Below are 15,449 nucleotides of genomic sequence, written 5' to 3'. Positions count from 1 at the left end.
TGTTACTGGAACTCTTTCCTGTTACTGGCACTCACTCCTGTTACTGGCACTCACTCATGTTACTGGCACTCACTCCTGTTACTGGAACTCTTTCCTGTTACTGGCACTCACTCCTGTTACTGGCACTCACTCCTGTTACTGGCACTCACTTCTGTTACTAAAACTCACTCCTGCTACTGGCACTCTCTCCTGCTACTGTCACTCACTCCTGTTACTGGCACTCATTCCTGTTACTAAAACTCACTCCTGTTACTGGCACTCACTTCTGTTACTAAAACTCACTCCTGTTACTGGCACTCACTTCTGTTACTAAAACTCACTCCTGTTACTGGCACTCACTTCTGTTACTAAAACTCACTCCTGTTACTGGCACTCATTCCTGTTACTGGCACTCATTCCTGTTACTGGCACTCATTCCTGTTACTGGAACTCTTTCCTGTTACTGGCACTCACTCCTGTTACTGGCACTCACTCCTGTTACTGGCACTCACTTCTGTTACTAAAACTCACTCCTGTTACTGGCACTCACTCCTGTTACTGGCACTCATTCCTGTTACTGGCACTCATTCCTGTTACTGGCACTCACTCCTGTTACTGGCACTCACTCCTGTTACTGGCACTCACTCCTGTTACTGGCCCTCATTCCTGTTACTGGCCCTCATTCCTGTTACTGGCCCTCATTCCTGTTACTGGCACTCATTCATGCTACATGCTCTCATCCCTGTTACTTTTTATGTTTTGAGTAACAGGACTGAAAATAAAAGTAATTAGTTTTTAGCATAGAATTAGCAAAAAACATTAAAAAAGTGTTTGGTACTTTAACAGCGTAGTCCATGCCGGTGGTCTTGTGGACACAGCGTTTGCAGATGGAGTAGGATCCCACTCCGATATCCTCCTTCACATCGTACACATCCGTGAACTGTAGTGCACTGCGGTGCTGTAAACACAAACATACACACAAGTATAAGACTGTGCATTTTCACTACTGTCTGATTTGGGTATAAAAATACTGTAATTAATAATATAAGAAAATATGAGAGTGCTGGATGTTAATCTACACAGATTTCTCTCCTGAAATCTGTTTATTTGGGTGAGTAAAGAGCTTCTGTTTATCTACAGTAAGCTTATATTTACAGATTTACACTAAGGCTGGGTGCAGCAGCATTAGCATCAGTGGCTTACAGCTAGCACTAGCCCCAGTTAGCGGCTAATGCTGCCTGATAGTGCTACACTGAGAAACCCTGAGAGCCAGGGTGATATTAGCAAGAGGTTTGTACCATGTAGCTTGTTTTAACGCAGTAAAAACACAGACTACAGTCTGATATACTCATCTCTGAATAGTGAAAGAGCTAGTGCTTAGTGTGGTTAGCGGCTAATGCTAATGCTGCTCCACTCTTGGTGCTGGAGAACTAAACTGAAACTCCTGTATAACTCTGTACTTCAGTGGAGTGACTTTACTGCTCCTTAATACCTGACTGTAAAAAAATAAAAGAGCACTTAAAATATAATATATAAAATATAATATATAATATATAATATATATATATATATAATTATGAGTTTCTTTGATTTTACCAAATTAAAAACCTCTGGAATATAATCAAGAGGAAGATGGATGATCACAAACCATCAAACCACCAAACTGAACTGCTTGAATTTTTACACCAGGAGTAAAGCAGCATAAAGTTATCCAAAAGCAGTGTGTAAGACTGGTGGAGGAGAACATGATGCCAAGATGCATGAAAAAAAACTGTGATTAAAAACCAGGATTATTCCACCAAATATTGATTATTTCTGAACTCTTAAAACTTTATGAATATGAACTTGTTTTCTTTGCATTATTTGAGGTCTGAAAGTTCTGCATCTTTTTTGTTATTTCAGTCATTTCTCATTTTCTGTAAATAAATGCTCTAAATGAGAATATTTTTATTTGGAATTTGGGAGAAATGTTGTCGGTAGTTTATAGAATAAAACAACAATGTTCATTTTACTCAAACATAAACCTATAAATAGCAAAATCAGAGAAACTGATTCAGATATATATATATAAAGGTGTGTATTTTACCTGTAATACGCTGCTGATGCTGGTGTTGGTCTGGATGGGAGGCTGGGTCTCTTCTTCTGCTCCAGTCGCTACAAAACTAAAACCCCTGAACAGCTGGTGAGCGTTAGCACTGGGGGGAACACCGGGGGAGTCTACACACACACACACACACACACACACACAGGATCAGTGCTACTGTTTTAGCTATGCTAACATGCTCTAGATCAGTGTTTCTCAACCAGGGCGCCGTGGCACCCTGGGGTGCCGTCTGGCTTCATCGGGGGTGCCGTCAAAATATTGCGCCTCACGTGCATATTTCCTTTCCAGAGTCAGCTCGTGTCGGGGTGTGTCCCAATTCACAGGCAGCATACTCTGAAGGATGCGACCCACAGAGGCGGTGTATTACTGCGCAGCTGTGACGCAATCTGTCTTCTAATACAGCCTCTGAAGGATGCAGCCCTTAAATTGGGACACACTGTAAAGTTTTTGTCCCCCCACGCGATGCACGCGCTATTTTATTTCATATTCCGCCAGCAACACCCCTCGTTCTCACCTGAAGTACTGCGCCAGCACCCCCCCCACCCCCCCCGTCAGTAAACTGGGGTGCCTTGACATCTCGCATATATTTAAAGGGTGCCGTGATAGAAAAAAGGTTGAGAAACGCTGCTCTAGATAACATGTTCTAGATAACCAACAGTCATAGTGTGTCTGAAACCCCGTAATTAAGTAAATTAAACTTTATTAGAGATTACTGAGGGGGGGTGTGGTAATGTAGCCTCATAATAAAGTAAGTAATACCGAATGCTAACGCTCCTCCAGCAGTGCTAGCCACAGTTAGCAGCAGGCTACAGGCCGATTATGCTTACCTCTGAATGGAGAAAGAGTTAGCACTTAGCACATTTAGCTGCTAATGCTAATTCTGCTCCAGCAGTGCTAGCTGGGGTTAGCAGCAGGCTACAGGCCAATAATACTCATCTCTGAATGGAGAAAGAGCTAGCACTTAGCGCGGTTAGCTGCTAATGCTAATTCTGTTCTAAATTGAAGGAAAATTAAAGGATTTTAAGAGAATCTTATAGTGTGATAAATCCGGTATGATGTGAACAGTGGGTGAAATATATATCAGTGTAATATACGGAGGAGCTGTATGGTAATGAGGGTCTCACCTCGCGGGGTTTTAGCGGTGAACTCCGTGTCGAAGTACAGCGTATCGTCCGGGCGACCGGAGGCGGGTTTAAACGGGGGATGCAGCTCTCTACGAAATAATTTCTACAGAAACGACAAAACAAACAGCATTCACACCTCTACACAGTATCCACTATGAATTATTCAAAATCAGTTAATCAATATTTACTATTAATTAATTAATATTCACAAATAATTACTCAGTATCCACTGTGAATTATTCAAAATCAGTTAATCAATATTTACTATTAATTAATTAATATTCACAAATAATTACTCAGTATCCACTGTGAATTATTCAAAATCAGTTAATCAATATTTACTATTAATTAATTAATATTCACAAATAATTACTCAGTATCCACTGTGAATTATTCAAAATCAGTTAATCAATATTTACTATTAATTAATTAATATTCACAAATAATTACTCAGTATCCACTGTGAATTATTCAAAATCAGTTAATCAATATTTACTATTAATTAATTAATATTCACAAATAATTACTCAGTATCCACTGTGAATTATTCAAAATCAGTTAATCAATATTTACTATTAATTAATTAATATTCACAAATAATTACTCAGTATCCACTGTGAATTATTCAAAATCAGTTAATCAATATTTACTATTAATTAATTAATATTCACAAATAATTACTCAGTATCCACTTCCATTTATTCTGTCCATCTTTTAAAAAAATGCAAAGACTCACTATGAATTATTTAGAGACCACTGTGAATTTATCAGTATCGCCTGATCGAATGATTATTATTAATTACTCAGTATCCATTATGAATTACTCTGTTTAAAAAAATGTCTCCGAGTCTAAAATAACTCATTCAATATCCACTATAAATTACCCAGTGCCCATTATGAATTATTTTAGTGCTCACTAAGAATTACTCAGTATTGCCAATGAATGATTTGGCATCTTTTATTAATTACTCTGTATGTCCATTATGATTTTTTTGGTAATTAATATAAATGTCTCCATATCCACGCCATCTTACTCAGTTATGCAGTAGCCACTATAAATAATTCAATAGTTCAATATCCACTATGAATCCTTCAATACAAACTATTAATTGATCGTTATTTACTAGTAATATAAAGTAAGAAATAAATTACTCAGTACCCACTATGAATTATACAGTATCACCAATTAATGATTTGGCATCTATTAATCTATGAATTATTCAGTATCCATTTTAAATTACTCAGTAATTAATATAATTGTCTCCGTACCCACAATACTTATTCAGTAACCACTATAAATGATTCAATTGTTTAATATCCACTATGAATCATTTGGTATCCATTACAAATTATTCAGTATCCACTATAAATTAATAAGTATCCACTACAAATGATTCAGAATCCACTAAGAATTATTCAGTATCTACTATTAATTATTTATTCATTATGAATTACCAGAAACTAATACAATTATTAGGCATCCACTATGAGTTATTCAGTATAAACAATACATTATTCAGTGTCCTCTGTAGTTTATTAAGTATTAACTTTGAATTATTCAGTATCTACTATTAATTATTTAATCATTATGAATTCTCAGAAACTAATATGATTATTAGGCATCCACTATGAGTTATTCAGTATCCACTATGAGTTATTGATACAGTATGTATTATATGTGTGTAAACTCTTACGTTCCAGTCGATGGTGGAGAAGAATGGATGTCTCTTTATCTCCTCAACTCCATCAGGCCCCGCCCCTAAACACAGAATCAGAAATAAACACAGAAACAAACAAATAAATAAACAAATAAACAACATTAATTAATCAGACGTGATGAGATGATGTAATGATGTTATGATGTAATAACGAGGCGGTTCTTACCGAGTCGGTTCCCCGGGTTCCTCTTAAAGAGATTCCTGAGCAGAGACTGAGCCTCACCACTGAGAAACTGAGGCATTCCCAACTTAGCCCTGAACAAACAACACTGTTACATACTGCAGAGACAGGGGGACAACACTCTTACATACTGCAGAGACAGGGGGGACAGCACTCTTACACACTGCAGAGACAGGGGGGACAACACTCTTACACACTGCAGAGACAGGGGGACAACACTCTTACATACTGCAGAGACAGGGGGGACAACACTCTTACATACTGCAGAGACGGGGGGACAGCACTCTTACACACTGCAGAGACAGGGGGGACAGCACTCTTACATACTGCAGAGACAGGGGGGAAAACACTCTTTCATACTGCAGAGACAGGGGGGACAACACTCTTACATACTGCAGAGACAGGGGGGACAACACTCTTACATACTGCAGAGACAGGGGGGACAGCACTCTTACACACTGCAGAGACAGGGGGGACAACACTCTTACATACTGCAGAGACAGGGGGGACAACACTCTTACATACTGCAGAGACAGGGGGGACAACACTCTTACATACTGCAGAGACAGGGGGGACAGCACTCTTACACACTGCAGAGACAGGGGGGACAGCACTCTTACATACTGCAGAGACAGGGGGGACAACACTCTTACATACTGCAGAGACAGGGGGAACAGCACTCTTACATACTGCAGAGACAGGGGGGACAACACTCTTACACACTGCAGAGACAGGGGGGAAAACACTCTTACATACTGCAGAGACAGGGGGGACAGCACTCTTACATACTGCAGAGACAGGGGGGACAACACTCTTACATACTGCAGAGACAGGGGGGACAACACTCTTACATACTGCAGAGACAGGGGGGACAACACTCTTACATACTGCAGAGACAGGGGGACAAAACTATTACATACTGCAGAGACAGGGGGACAACACTCTTACACTGCAGAGACAGGGGAAAAACACTCTTACATACTGCAGAGACAGGGGGACAACACTCTTACATACTGCAGAGACAGGGGGACAACACTCTTACATACTGCAGAGACAGGGGGACAACACTGTTACATACTGCAGAGACAGGGGGACAACACTGTTACATACTGCAGAGACGGGGGACAACACTGTTACATACTGCAGAGACAGGGGGACAGAGGGACACACTCTTACATACTGCAGAGACAGGGGGACAACACTGTTACATACTGCAGAGACAGGGGGACAGAGGGACACACTGTTACATACTGCAGAGACAGGGGGACAACACTCTTACATACTGCAGAGACAGGGGGACAACACTGCTACATACTGCAGAGACAGGGGGACAACACTCTTACATACTGCAGAGACAGGGGGACAACACTCTTACATACTGCAGAGACAGGGGGACAACACTGTTACATACTGCAGAGACAGGGGAACAACACTTTTACATACTGCAGAGACAGGGTGACAGGGGGACGGAGAGACAGAGAGATGGAGAGAGAGAGAGAGAGTCAGAGAGGACAGAGGGACAGAAGGACAAAGAGAGAGAGACAGAGGACCAGAGAGACAGAGGGACAGCGAGAGACAGAGGGAAAGCGAGAGACAGAGGGAAAGCGAGAGACAGAGAGGACAGAGAGAGAGCGGGACAGAGGGACAGAGACACAGAAGGACAGATGAGAAAGCGAGACATGGAGAGAGAGGGACAGGGAAAGAGCAGGACAGAGGGACGAAGGAACAGAGAGATATAGGGACAGAGAAAGAGATAGACAGAGGCAGAGACAGCGGGACAGAGAGACACAGAGGGACAGTAAGAGAGAGCAGGACAGCGAGAGAGAGAGAGGGACAGAGAGACAGGGGGACAGTGAGACAGAGGGACAGCCAGAGAAAGCAGGACAGTGAGACAGAGTGACAGCAGGAGAGAGCAGGACAGCGAGACAGAGGGACAGCGGAGAGAGCAGGACAGCGAGACAGAGGGACAGCGGAGAGAGCAGGACAGCGAGACAGAGGGACAGCGGGAGAGAGGGACAGCGAGAGAGAGCAGGACAGCGAGTAAGAGGGACAGAGGGAGAGAGGGACAGCGTGAGAGAGCAGGACAGAGGGACAGCGAGAGAGAGGGACAGCGGGAGAGAGGGACAGCGGGAGAGAGCAGGACAGCGAGTAAGAGGGACAGCGAGACAGAGGGACAGCGAGACAATGGGGACAGTTAATGAGACAGGTGAGACAGCAGGACTCACTTCAGGATCATGGTCATGGTCTCTTTACGGTCTTTCCCCTGAAACGGCAGCATCCCCGTCAACATCTCAAACTGCGGAGAAATAAAACAACATTACTATACAAACATACTTTATTATCCAGTATGAATTATTCTGATTTCTTATATCAGATCTGATTTTATTACATATAAAGTATCCACTGTGTACTAGTTATTTAGGATCTACTATGAGTTATTTACTATCCACCACAATATTCCGCAAAATTCCACTATGAATTATTTAGTATCCACAATGAATTACTTAGTATTCAGGATTAATTATTGAGTATCTACTCTGAAATAATCAGTACCTCTCAAAACTCTTTCAGTAGCCACTATGAATTACTCAGTACCTACAATTAATTATTCAGTATCTACAACAGGTACTGTAATTTACTGAACTTATACACTGTAAACTATAAAAAATTCATCTCCTTAATGTTATTTTTAAATCAGCCGAACTAACAATATAGAATTGAACCGTAAACATTAGCAAACTAATCACTTTTAACTAACTTTATTAAGTTTCTTGTTAAAAGTTGGTCTAAAAGTTGGAAAAAATTACAAATTTAAGTTTAACCCCAGTTGATGCCAAGCCGAATACTCTGCACTAATGTGATATGATCCTAAAATAAAATTATAATACACAAATACGTAAATTAAAATCAAAAAGTGAAACTAAAAACAAAAAGTGAATTTTTAAGGTGAGAGTTAATATCTGAAATTTTTATACCTATGAAAATGAATTTTCTGAACTAAAGATTTTAGTAGTTTTCTTTAAAACCTAAAAATGTATTTTTTTTATTTTCCATTAATCTGTAATAATATAAATGAACTGATGCCACAGTTATGTAGCTAAAACTTGAACATAGTAAATAAAAAAGACATAACACCAAAATAATCTATTATTTTATTTTATAATATATTAATTGTTTTTGTTGTTGTTTTTGTTTTCTTTTATTGTTTGTTTGTGTTTTTCCTTCTTTCTCTCTCACTTTCTCTTTCTTTGTGTTTGTTTGTTTTTTGTGTATATGTCCTCCCTTGAGAATAATGCATTATTATAAAAAATAAGAACAATTTAAGTTAGCCTCAAAACTCAAAAAATTAGTGCAAAGTTTTAACAAGTTTTATCAAATTTTGAACAGTGAACCAGATTTGATAAACAGATCACAGAAAACTAAAAATGGCAACAATGATAAAATTGCAACCAAGCAACTGTGTTGCTAATGATGCGAGACTCCGCCCCTTACCATCAGGACTCCATACGACCACCAATCAGCGCTGTGGGTGTGGCCTCTGCGGTTCACCACCTCCGGAGCCATGTACTCCACAGTTCCACAGAAAGAGTACGCCTTATTCTCCTGATCCACTGACTCCTTACTCAGACCAAAATCTACACACACGTTACACACACGTTACACACACGTTACACACACACATTACACACACACATTACACACACACATTACACACACACACACACACACACACACACAGAAAGAGTATGCCTTATTCTCCTGATCCACTGACTCCTTACTCAGACCAAAATCTACACACACGTTACACACACATTACACACACACACACACACACATTACACACACACATTACACACACACACACACAGAAAGAGTACGCCTTATTCTCCTGATCCACTGACTCCTTACTCAGACCAAAATCTACACACACGTTACACACACATTACACACACGTTACACACACACGTTACACACACGTTACACACATTACACACACATTACACACACACACACAGAAAGAGTACGCCTTATTCTCCTGATCCACCGACTCCTTACTCAGACAAAAATCTACACACACATTACACAAACGTTACACACACACACACACACACGTTACACACACACACACACACACACACACGTTACACACACACACACACACGTTACACACACATTACACACACACACACACACACAGAAAGAGTACGCCTTATTCTCCTGATCCACCGACTCCTTACTCAGACCAAAATCTACACACACGTTACACACACGTTACACACACACACGTTACACACACACACACACACACGTTACACACACACACGTTACACACACACACACAGAAAGAGTACGCCTTATTCTCCTGATCCACCGACTCCTTACTCAGACCAAAATCTACACACATGTTACACAAATGTTACACACACGTTACACACACACACACACGTTACACACACGTTACACACACACACACACGTTACACACACGTTACACACACACACAGAAAGAGTACGCCTTATTCTCCTGATCCACCGACTCCTTACTCAGACCAAAATCTACACACATGTTACACAAATGTTACACACACGTTACACACACACACACACGTTACACACACGTTACACACACACACACACGTTACACACACGTTACACACACACACAGAAAGAGTACGCCTTATTCTCCTGATCCACCGACTCCTTACTCAGACCAAAATCTACACACATGTTACACACACGTTACACACACGTTACACACACATTACACACGTGTTACACACATGATACACTCACGTTACACACATGATTCACTCACGTTACACACACATTACACACATGTTACACAAATGATACACATAATACACATTTGGTATGGTTATGGATAATTGTGATATGGTTATAATATGGTTATGGATATTTATGGTATGTTATCCCATGATTGCAATATGTTTTGCCATGGTTATGGTATATGTTATTGTATATGTACATGTCCTGATTGTCTTTTAGTTAGAGTGTGATTATTTTATGTTTATAGAATGGGGGTGTTGTGTAGTATGGTTATGGTTTTGCTGTTATATGGTTATATTACAGTTATGGTTATGGTACATTGAGTAATCACATTAAAAAGTCTCTTACCCGTCAGTTTAATATGACCCTCCTGATCCAGCAGAATACTGAAAAATCACACAACACACAGTTTAATATACATATAATATTACTTTCAACATTTAATAGCATTATAGATGTATAGATTAGCTGATTAATTGATTGATTGATTAATTTGACTACTTCTCAGGTTTGAGGTCTCTGTAGATGATGCCGAGGTCGTGAAGATGATCCAGAGCCAACGCCAACTCCGCCAGATAGAACTTCACATCCTCCTCCGTAAACATCACCTGATCACACACACACACAAATATATATTTAAATATTGATCTCATTCCATCATTTTTTATTCATTTTAAAATGTCTAGTTTTGTCTCTAGTATGAATGAATGCCATGTGAGATTTTGTGTTTTTTGTGTTAAAAAAAAGTGCTCCGGTGATCCAGTATAACACTGCTTTAGTCCAGTGGAGGAGTGGATGGAGCAGGAAGAATGAACTCATGAATATTCATACATTTAAACATATCGCCTCTGATTGGCTAACAGCACTGCAACACCAGGAGGCAGCGAGACGAACAACAGTTATAAACATTTTAAAATAAAGACATTTTTACACTAATAACAGTCTTTACAGTGTCATATGTTACTTTATAACATGTGTAATAATGTCCTGCTAAGTGCAGTTCAGCCACTGACCTAGTCTTAGAGTCTCTCAGAGTAAAACACCAAATCCACCGGAGATCCTATTTAAACCTAAAGCAGTAATAAATGAATTAATATAAATATAGTTTGGGTTTTACCTCTTTAGAGAGTCGGGTGAACAGATCTCCTCCCCGCAGGAAATCCAAGATCAGGTAGAGTTTACCCTCCGTCTGAAATGCTAAACACACACACACACAATTACACACACACTCTTACAACCGATCAACACACACTTTGGTGATCAGAGGTTTTCCAGACTCAACTATAGAACTCTCTTCCAATTGCAGTCAATCAATCTCCCTCTCTTTCCATTAGTGCTGGACGATATGGGAAAAGACATATATGACAATATGGAATTTTTTATATCACGATATATTCGATATAAATCATGATATACCACATTTCAGTGTGTTTTCAGTTATTCTTCGAAAAATATGACAAGATAATACAGTTGTGGTCAAAAGTTTACATACACTTGTAAAGAAACATAATGTTATGGCTGTCTTGAGTTTTCAATAAGTTCTACAACTCTTATTTTTCTGTGATAGAGTGATCGGAACACATACATGTTTGTCACAAAAAACAGTCATAAAATTTGGTTCTTTCATAAATTTATTATGGGTCTGCTGAAAATGTCACCAAATCTGCTGGGTCAAAAATATACATACAGCAACAAAATTTGTCAATTTTGGTGATGTAGCGAGTTGTGTCAATCAAATTAGCTTCATGTCATGGCCTCTTCACTTCTTGTAAGTGATTCTGATTGACTACAGCTGTTGACTTCTCATGAGCCCATTTAAATAGGGCTCATTTGACCCAGTGATTAGACTCAGCTACAAAAGCTACAATGGGAAAGTCAAAGGAACTCAGTGTGGATCTGAAAAAGCGAATTATTGACTTGAACAAGTCAGGGAAGTCACTTGGAGCCATTTCAAAGCAGCTACAGGTCCCAAGAGCAACTGTGCAGACAATTATACGCAAGTATAAAGTGCATGAACAGTTGTGTCACTGCCACGATCAGGAAGAAAACGCAAGCTATCACATGCTGCCGAGAGGAGATTGGTCAGGATGGTCAAGAGTCAACCAAGAATCACCAAGAAGCAGGTCTGCAAGGATTTGGAAGCTGATGGAACACAGGTGTCAGTCTCCACAGTCAAGCGTGTTTTACATCGCCATGGACTGAGAGGCTGCCGTGCAAGAAAGAAGCCCTTGCTCCAGAAAAGGCACCTTAAGACTCGGCTGAAGTTTGCTGCTGATCACATGGACAAAGATAAAACCTTCTGGAGGAAAGTTCTCTGGTCAGACGAAACAAAAATTGAGCTGTTTGGCCACAACACCCAGCAATATGTTTGGAGGAGAAAAGGTGAGGCCTTTAATCCCAGGAACACCATGCCTACTGTCAAGCATGGTGGTGGTAGTATTATGCTCTGGGGATGTTTTGCTGCCAGTGGAACTGGTTCTTTGCAGAAAGTAAATGGGATAATGAAGAAGGAGGATTACCTCCAAATTCTGCAGGAAAACTTAAAACCATCAGCCCGAAGGTTGGGTCTTGGGCGCAGTTGGGTGTTCCAACAAGACAATGACCCAAAACACACATCAAAAGTGGTAAAGGAATGGCTAAACCAGGCTAGAATTAAGGTTTTAGAATGGCCTTCCCAAAGTCCTGACTTAAACCCCATTGAGAACATGTGGACAGTGCTAAAGAAACGGGTTCATGCAAGAAAACCATCACATTTAGCTGAACTGCACCAATTCTGTCAAGAAGAGTGGTCAAACATTCGACCTGAAGCTTGCCAGGAGCTTGTGGATGGCTACCAAAAGCGCCTAGTTGCCGTGAAAATGGCCAAGGGACATGTAACCAAATACTAATGTTGCTGTATGTATATTTTTGACCCAGCAGATTTGGTGACATTTTCAGCAGACCCATAATAAATTTATGAAAGAACCAAATTTTATGGCTGTTTTTTGTGACAAACATGTATGTGTATCACAGAAAAATAAGAGTTGTAGAACTTATTGAAAACTCAAGACAGCCATAACATTATGTTTTTTTACAAGTGTATGTAAACTTTTGACCACAACTGTATCATTGCTTACTTTTTTTCCAACTTTATTTCAAAGTGACATTAAACCAAACTTTCACAAATGAGAATTACTACCTTTTAGTGCAGCAATATATATGTATCAAATGAAAACAGATGAGGTAGATGCAGCAGCTCATTTTTTCAAAATTATACAGATATTTAAATTGAGTTATCCAAATAAACTCAATTAACATTTTTTAAAGTGACCGTGAAATAACGTAAAGCAGCGTCACGTCACAAAACCACATTATGTGTCACGAATGACCCAGGCAGGGAGACGAGGAGGCGGACACAAGTGCAGGTAGGGCGATATATAAATAATTTAATAAATAAATAACAAAGAAACACTGAATGAGGAACACGAAACAAAGATACACAAATAACCATAAACCAAAACAAATCAGAGAACATAAACTAAACCAACTAGAGAAAAAGACAATAAATAAACAGGGAATATATACAATGTAAATAAACTAGAAAAATAAACACTAAGCAGGGGTATCTACAAGGAACTAACTGAAATAAACAAGAGACTAGAAACATAAAACTATAGATAAACACAGAGACTAGGGCGCGAGGAACAGAGGCTATGAAACACAGAGAGACAAACGACAGGGGAAGGTGCAAAGACCGACGGAGACAAAGTGGTAGACGAGGGCTATATAAGGAAACAGGAAACACTATAATAGAAACACCTGGGGCAGGGGCGGAGCTACAAATGAGAAACACATGGAAAAGTACTGAGACACAGGGGCACAGGTCACGTGGGACACACACAGAGACATGAGACAGGGCTAAGACATGACAGAAGCCTCCCCCTAAACGCGCAGCTCCCGAGGCGCGTAAAAACGAACCCCGGGGGCTGGCGGCGGGGAGAGGCCGGGGAAAACAAGAGACGAAACCGGGGACTGAAACAGAGACAGGACAGAGGACAGAGACTGGACGGGAGACTGAACGGGGAACTGAACAGGAGACGGAGACTGGACGGGGAACTGGACAGGAGACGGAGACTGTATGGGGAACGGAGACTGGACAGGGAACTGGACGGTGGACGGAGACTGGACAGGAGACTGGACGGGGAACTGGACGGTGGACGGAGACTGGACAGGACACTGGACAGGGGACGGAGATTGAACAGGAGACTGGACGGGACTGGACATGGGAACAGGGACGAGGACATTAACAGGGACAGAAACGAACACTGTAACTGGAATGGGAACAGAGACAGAGACAGACACGGGTACAGGGACGTAAACAGAGACAGGGACCAAAACAGGGAGAGACATGGGGACCAGAAACACGGGTGGGTGCCCAGGACCGGCAAATGTCTGAGGGGAAGTCCAAGGAGCCAGCCTGGGCACAGTACTGGGGACAAAGTCAGGGGACCTCGGTGCCTGCCTGGGTACGTGGGACCTGGGGCCAAACAAAGTTCTGGGAGCAGGAACCGGTGGGGTAGTGACTCTGGCAGCGGGAGCTGGTGCTGGCGGCGCGGCGACTCTGGCAGCGGGAGCTGGTGCTGGCGGCGCGGCGACTCTGGCAGCGGGAGCTGGTGCTGGCGGCGCGGCGACTCTGGCAGCGGGAGCTGGTGCTGGCGGCGCGGCGACTCTGGCAGCGGGAGCTGGTGCTGGCGGCGCGGCGACTCTGGCAGCGGGAGCTGGTGCTGGCGGCGCGGCGACTCTGGCAGCGGGAGCTGGTGCTGGCGGCGCGGCGACTCTGGCAGCGGGAGCTGGTGCTGGCGGCGCGGCGACTCTGGCAGCGGGAGCTGGTGCTGGCGGCGCGGCGACTCTGGCAGCGGGAGCTGGTGCTGGCGGCGCGGCGACTCTGGCAGCGGGAGCTGGTGCTGGCGGCGCGGCGACTCTGGCAGCGGGAGCTGGTGCTGGCGGCGCGGCGATTCTACAGGGACGTAAACAGAGACAGGGACCAAAACAGGGAGAGACATGGGGACCAGAAACACGGGTGGGTGCCCAGGACCGGCAAATGTCTGAGGGGAAGTCCAAGGAGCCAGCCTGGGCACAGTACTGGGGACAAAGTCAGGGGACCTCGGTGCCTGCCTGGGTACGTGGGACCTGGGGCCAAACAAAGTTCTGGGAGCAGGAACCGGTGGGGTAGTGACTCTGGCAGCGGGAGCTGGTGCTGGCGGCGCGGCGACTCTGGCAGCGGGAGCTGGTGCTGGCGGCGCGGCGACTCTGGCAGCGGGAGCTGGTGCTGGCGGCGCGGCGACTCTGGCAGCGGGAGCTGGTGCTGGCGGCGCGGCGACTCTGGCAGCGGGAGCTGGTGCTGGCGGCGCGGCGACTCTGGCAGCGGGAGCTGGTGCTGGCGGCGCGGCGACTCTGGCAGCGGGAGCTGGTGCTGGCGGCGCGGCGACTCTGGCAGCGGGAGCTGGTGCTGGCGGCGCGGCGACTCTGGCAGCGGGAGCTGGTGCTGGCGGCGCGGCGACTCTGGCAGCGGGAGCT

The 15,449-nt window shown here is 42.9% G+C and overlaps 1 protein-coding gene across 1 annotated transcript in view; it reads right to left on the bottom strand.

Annotated features, from left to right (window-relative positions):
* Window positions 1-15,449, bottom strand: part of rps6ka3a (ribosomal protein S6 kinase a, polypeptide 3a) — a 43,658-nt gene that overhangs the window by 12,382 nt on the left and 15,827 nt on the right. The window contains exons 6-15 of the mRNA XM_049484964.1: window positions 11,011-11,090; window positions 10,395-10,501; window positions 10,242-10,279; window positions 8,599-8,741; window positions 7,332-7,402; window positions 5,092-5,180; window positions 4,902-4,966; window positions 3,208-3,310; window positions 2,066-2,196; window positions 818-937 (exon numbers count right to left, since the gene is read on the bottom strand). Coding sequence (XP_049340921.1) covers window positions 818-937; window positions 2,066-2,196; window positions 3,208-3,310; window positions 4,902-4,966; window positions 5,092-5,180; window positions 7,332-7,402; window positions 8,599-8,741; window positions 10,242-10,279; window positions 10,395-10,501; window positions 11,011-11,090 — 947 coding nt within the window. The remainder of the gene's footprint in view (window positions 1-817; window positions 938-2,065; window positions 2,197-3,207; window positions 3,311-4,901; window positions 4,967-5,091; window positions 5,181-7,331; window positions 7,403-8,598; window positions 8,742-10,241; window positions 10,280-10,394; window positions 10,502-11,010; window positions 11,091-15,449) is intronic.

Source organism: Astyanax mexicanus, chromosome 1 (assembly GCF_023375975.1).
Source record: "Astyanax mexicanus isolate ESR-SI-001 chromosome 1, AstMex3_surface, whole genome shotgun sequence".
In the NCBI taxonomy this organism is placed as follows: domain Eukaryota; kingdom Metazoa; phylum Chordata; class Actinopteri; order Characiformes; family Acestrorhamphidae; genus Astyanax; species Astyanax mexicanus.
This window is presented reverse-complemented; position numbering and strand designations above follow the sequence as displayed.